A 6,158-nucleotide genomic window follows, 5' to 3' on the forward strand; every position below is an offset into this window, starting at 1 on the left:
CTGGGCTCAGCACCGGGCTCTGGCACAGGGCAATCGAGATGTGACAGGAGATTGTCAGTCAGAATCAGCAGAGGGAAGGGCTTAAAGGGAAAGGTGCTCCCTGGGCCCGGCAGGTCGGAAGGTGAAAGGCGGGGCTGGCGGAGGGCGCGCAGGGCAGAGGGCACCGGTCCCACCTGCAGCCGCTGCTGCCCACCCATCAGGCCCCTGGGCTGTGCAGGAGCGGGACTGGCCCGCTCAGACCCTTCCTGGTATTTCAACGGAAGCTAGACACTGGGATTCCATGTGGAATTTCCCAAACCTCGAAACCCCATCTGAGCTCAGCAGAGCGTGTCTGTAGGCCATACAGAGGCTGTGGCACCGGCGGCCTCCGGGGAATGGCCAGCAGGGCCCAGGCTTGGGCGCACTCACTGAGCAGATCAAGCAGAGGCCTGGCCCTCCGCCCTCTGAACCCTCAGGCCGTTCACCTGGGACCCTGGCTGGGGCGCTGGCCCCACCTCGGTCTCACTCAATTCCCTTGTAAAGCCACTGGGGAGACTTGCTGTGTAAGGTTTTATTGGGGTTTCCACGGTTGAGACCGGGTCACTCCTGGACTCGCGGGCCTGTCAGTGTCTGTAAGAGCCAGCAGCCTCCGAGTCCCCTCCTGTGGGTAGTTCACACCCCATCCCCCAACAGACCCCTTCCCCAGGGGCGGCCACTGCTCGTCCATCTTCATTCCCTTTAGCTGTTCAAACAGCCACGCATCCTCCTGCAGGTCTCAGACCAGAGGGTGAGCCCAGTGTCCCAGCAGCTGTGGGCCACTGGGGGTCCTCTGTCAGTGCCACAAAGAAGGGCCAACTAAAACCCACCTGCCAGACCGAATTGCTGGGCCACCGGGATATCGGTCAGGCAGTGCCGGGCTGCCTGTGACGGCCGGTGATGGCACACACTCTCGGGGCCTGGGCCACCCCCGACACCTTGTTCCCCACACGGCTCTGCCGAGGGTTCCTTCCCTCACGCTCTCCCTCTGCAGAGTGGCCTCCAGCACCTGTCCCACCAGCCACCTGCCCAGCTCCTTACTGCGGGGGCTCTGCTCCCACGGCCTGCGAAGTCTGGCCTCACTGTCTTGTCCTTACTCTAGTGCAGTGGTTCTCAACCTTCCTAACGCCGCGACCCTTTAATACAGTTCCTCATGTGGTGCTGACCCCCGACCATAAAATTATTTTCGTTGCTACTTCATAACTGTAATTTTGCTACTGTTAGGAATCATAATGTAAATATCTGATCTGCAGGATGTATTTTCATTGTTACAAATTGAACATAATTAAAGCATAGTGATTAATCACAAAACAATATGTAATTATATATGTGTTTTCCGATGGTCTAAGGTGACCCCTCTGAAAGGGTTGTTCAGTCCTCAAAGGGTCGTGACCCACAGGTTGAGAACCGTTGCTCTGGTAGGAGCTCCGATGCCTGCCTGGTTCTGCAGCCCCCGGGCCAGGCAGTGTGGTCCTGGGCACAGGGGTTGGATGCGTAGCCACAGGCCGGGGTGAGTGGGGATGAGCCCCGTGTGCTGGGCAGTGTGGACCTGCGCTGCTAAGTGAGGAGCGGGGCCTCTTCGGTTCTGGTGCTGGCGGCTGGAGTGCAGTCTCTGGCTGAGCCCTGGTCCTCAGCTCTGGGCCATTCAGGGATTGATCTAAGGTCCTGGGGGTTCCCACACCTGCAGCCTCACCTGGGAACTTGTTAGAACTGCAGTTCTTACCTCCATCCTCCCCCAGGCCCACTGTGAGAGAAGCTCTGCATCCCCCATGTGTGGACTGGGCCCCCGGGGGTCCTAAGGAAGGCCATTCTGAGACCACTGGTCTGAGCGCTTGGTGTTGGCACGTGGGATTCCCCAGGATAAACCCCGCCGTAGGAACAGCCGTGTGGGGAACAGGGCTGGGGAGCTGGGGGGCTGGGAACCTGTGCCCTGTGCTTGTGTGTGACCACGTCCACGTGGAGACATGGGGGACTCGCAATGGCGGCAGCCCCGGCGGCGGTGGGAAGTTTACATCCCGCAGTGGGGGTTTTCATGTTCCAGGCCTAAAACTCGTGTGAGGGTCTGACTTGATCTCCCTGGGGCCAGAGCGTACTTTTCAGGAACCTTCTGCAGCCTAAACCAAGGGGTGCCAGCCCGAGGGAGTGTGCCTCCTTGGGAGGTGACAGCCCCCAAAAAGTGAGGCTGCAGGCGTGGGCGGCCTGGGGTTCCGACACTGGAACGCGTGGCTGGTTCTCGGGACTCCACGTCCCCCAACCACCCAGCGGCCGGGCCTCTGCAATTTCTCAGCATGAGAAGGGGCGCCTGGGTTTTGGGGACTCGTGGTTCCAGGCACTTGCTACAGGGCCGCCTCAGGCCAGCCTCCCCGTGGGCACTGTAGGCCCTGAGGTTGGGCAGCCAGGCCGCCAGGCACTTTGCCTCTTTTTATTTTCTGTAACACAGAGCTTTGCAACAAAGGAGCCACCATCTTCCAGACAAAGGGATGGAGGCTCCCACACATAAGCCTCCAAGGCAGGCTACCCGCAGAGCGCAAGGTGCTGGTGTGGCTTCGAGGCCTGAGCACAGGTGTTAATACAGCAACACCTTCACCAGCATCTAGCAGGGGACACCCACCTGAGCTGCCCTCCGGCCGCGGAGGGGCTCAGCACCAGGTGTGCCTCCCGGGGCCATGGGGGCCCTGAAGAGACCCCTCCCTTTTGTCACCCGGCCTCCCCTGGAGCCCTGGCGGCCCCAGCGCTACTGTTGGGGGCATTCTCCGCCACCGGCCCACCGGGTGCATAGAACTTGGAGAGAGGAAGGTGTCAGTGGTCAGGGGCCAGGGACCAGGGGTCATGGCTGGGGCACGTGTTTGGAGAGCTGTGTGTGCGGGACTCCCACTGAGGAGGCCATGGGACTAGCTTCCTGTGTGGGGAGCCTGGCCTTCGGGGTCACTGTGCTTATGCAACAGTGAAGAGCGGGAGCAGCTGGGAGCAATCTGCCTTTAAAGGCAGCAGAGCATTCGCGGGCGTCTCCGGAGGAAAACGGGCACCACCTGTGGGGAAAGTCTTCACTAATGAGTGTGTGAACCCGAGGCAGCGGGACCCCAGGTCCCGGTGGGTGCCTGTGTGGCTCCTCCAAGAGCTGGCCTCCCACCCAAACTGTGCTCAGCTCTCGTGGGCTCAAGGCTCCCCCTGGTGGCCAGACCAGGCAGTGAGCCCAGTCCCCACCCTCCACCCCAAGATGCCTGCTCGGCCTGAGAAAGGCCCCGAGGGGCTCTGACAGACCACTGACCCCCCCCTCCCCCCACGGGTGAGCGCCCTGGACTAGTTCCCGCCTGCCGCCGCCCTGGGTGGGACAGTGTGTCCTCCCTGCTCCGACCGTGGGTGGGAGGAGAGTGAGGCTCTACCGGCCCTCCCCTCGAGTTCCTTCCCTCCCCCCGAGTTCCTTCCCTCCCCGAGGCTGTCTGAGCAGGAGGGTGGACGCTGCCTGCCCAGCCCTTCCCTCTGGCTGTCATTTTGGCACCTTTGGAAGTGCCATTCATTTCTTTCACATTGAGAGGTGTTCGCAGAGGAGACCGGAGCCCTGGGTCTCCTCACCGCTGCCTGACCCCCCACACAGCAGCGTGGCTCCTGAGCCGGGGGCACTGGCCAGGTCATCCTCCGACCCGCGTTCCTGCCGCTTCGCGAAGGGGCTGAGCGAGGCTGAGCCCGGTGCGCCCCCAGCACCCCCTGGGCCCGGCAGCCCTCGCGCCCCCTCCCACGGCGCTCTGGCCAGACAGTCAGGACCCGCCAGCTGGAGCCGCCCGGTGTGACAGATGCGGACATGTGTATGCGGTGCTTGTGCCTCCATCTCCATATGGCTGCCCAGTCCCCCCTCCTCTCAGGTGTGAGGGCAGGCATTGGTGTCCCCACTGAAAAGATGGGGAACCTGAGAAATTGCTGGTCTGAAACTTTCTTCTTTTGAATGTATAGTTTACATTCTGCCGCCCCACAGAATGCATAAAAGACAAAAAAATTTAAAAGTCTAAACCAATTTAAAAGGAGCTTTAAAAAAGGGAAGAGCCCCAGCTGGCTTGGCTCAGTGGATAGAGCCTCGCCCTGCGGACCAAAGGGTCCCAGGTTCGAGGCCGCTCTCAGGCCTCATTGCAGGCTACTCTCAGGCCTGGGCCCTGGTCAGGGCTCCTGCAGGAGGCAACCAATCAATGTGTTTCTCACACATGATGCTTCTCTCTGTCTTCCCTCTCTCTTCCTCTCTCCCTAAAAATCAGTAGTCCGCAGGCCGACGCTCTATCCACTGAGCCAAACCGGTTTCGGCAACAAATTGTTTTTAAAGAAAGAAAGAAAAGAACGTGTGATGGTCCACAGAGCAAGGAGGTAGGGGAGGTGAAGCAGGCTGAGGGCTCCGTCCTTCTCTCCTCTCTGCCCCCGCCCCTGCCCGGCCAGCCAGCGCTGCCAGCCCAGGGAGCAGGTGGCCGGTTCTCGGGCCTGATCCTTTTGGTTCTCGGATGCCTCACCTGCCTCTCTGAGAGGGAAATCCTTCCTCACCCCTAGTCTTCACCTCACCTCCTTGCTTGCCCAATGCCTCGAGGAAACGGGTTTTGCCTGTCTCTGGGGCCCCAGGAATGGCCCAGGCTGACCTGGGCCTGAGGATATGTGGAGTGAGTCCTGCCCTCTGGACTTGTCCGAGAGCAGGGTAGCCAGACAGCACCCTGCACTTCTCCCCCAACAGTTGAGGTCCCCTGGGTGGAGGCAGGCAGGGGTAGGGATGAGCAGGATCAGCTGGTGCAGTCACTTGGCATCCGCAGGCTGAGCTGGTTCTGTCCTGGCCCTCAGTCTGGGGAAAGCTCTCCTGATAATACAACAGGACTTGTGAGCTGGAGCCACTGAGGTACCCCCGATGGCGCAGTGACAGCACCCCTGAAACAGTGGGGCTACTTGCTGAGACCACTTTTCCCTTGGGGCTCATGGAACCTGGGCTCTGAAGCTGGGCCAAGGGACTGACAGGAGCACCCAAGGCCTCGCTCGGAAACCACTGGGGGGTGAGATCTCGCTTCTCCTCGCCCCCCAACCTGTTTCCCACACAGGCAGCAGCTACGTGAATGGGCTCCAACATGTGCCCCATGACATGTGTGACTTTTATCTCATTTGCTCATCGGAGCAGCCAGGAGGCAGGTCCCATGGATGGTCCCCTTCTGCCACGAGGAAACCGAGAAACTATCCAGTAACGGGCCCAGGTGGACAGCAAGGAGGGAGCAGTGTGCGTGGGGCCCGCAGCACAACTTCCCGGGAGGGAGGCTGTCACTGTTCGGGGTAGGGCCCCAGAGCAGGCAGCCCCTCAGAACCTCATTCCCTCCGAGGCCTGCCAGGGCCAGTGCCCACCGCTGGGGGGGGGGCAAAGTGGAGAGGTGACGCGGCCAGCTTGCTCTGTACAGAAGCCTTTACTGGGGAGGGGTCAGAGTTCATGGATCACTGGGAGGTGCAAATAGAGAGTTCTGAGAATGCTGCTGGGGCGCGAGCTTGGCGGGGAGGCTGTGGCCCGAATGGGTTGCCGGGAAGCGTGGGAGCCCTGGTGCCAGTCCCTTAACGGTCCCACCGGACAGCGCCTGGGTGCCCTGGCATCATAGAGCTCCCCTCTGGGGCACCCCCCGGCCTTGCTGCTCTCCATCTCTCTGTGAGGACCCCCAGGGTCCGCAGGGGGACCCGTCCTCCTTGGCAGGCCCCTGCATCGTGGCTGCTTTTCCTGGGACTGCCCAGAGAGCCAGCCCTGGGGATCAGCAGTGTCCGGGGGCTGCTGGCCGCTGAAGTGAGTGGTGAAGTCCTGCTCGCCGGCCCGGGCTTGCCAGGGGCATCTGCTGGGCCGGGCCCTGGCTGCAGCCTCGGTCAGTGCTGAGGTGGGCTGTGCCAGCTGACAAATGGACCTCCGGTAGTCATCCAGGCTCGGGGAAGCCAGGGGGTCCTGCCTGGGCCCCCCAGGCAGCACCTCCTCCCAGCTCTCCCGGATTGTGGGCAGACGGGCCACAGAAAGCAGAAGCCGGGACCTCATGGCTGCCGACGGCTGGGAAGCAGCCACCTGTGGGGTGACAGAGAACTGGGGTGAGGGTCTGCCATGCCCCTCCTGCCCCCTGCCCCCCACTCCAGCTGAGGCTGCCTGTGTGAGTTTGCAGAGC

At 61.7% G+C, this 6,158-nt stretch overlaps 2 protein-coding genes across 3 annotated transcripts in view; one reads left to right on the forward strand and one right to left on the reverse strand.

The window, feature by feature from the left end:
- The window catches only part of RASSF4 (Ras association domain family member 4), a 28,146-nt gene that overhangs the window by 13,219 nt on the left and 8,769 nt on the right, over positions 1 to 6,158 (forward strand). The window lies entirely within an intron of this gene.
- LOC102752172 (chromosome unknown open reading frame, human C10orf10) overlaps positions 5,411 to 6,158 on the reverse strand; it is a 1,699-nt gene continuing 951 nt past the window's right edge. Inside the window, exon 2 of the mRNA XM_006761415.2 lies at positions 5,411 to 6,061. Coding sequence (XP_006761478.1) covers positions 5,444 to 6,034 — 591 coding nt within the window. The 5' untranslated portion in view covers positions 6,035 to 6,061 and the 3' untranslated portion in view covers positions 5,411 to 5,443. The remainder of the gene's footprint in view (positions 6,062 to 6,158) is intronic.

Source organism: Myotis davidii, unplaced genomic scaffold (genome assembly GCF_000327345.1).
Source record: "Myotis davidii unplaced genomic scaffold, ASM32734v1 scaffold618, whole genome shotgun sequence".
NCBI lineage: Eukaryota > Metazoa > Chordata > Mammalia > Chiroptera > Vespertilionidae > Myotis > Myotis davidii.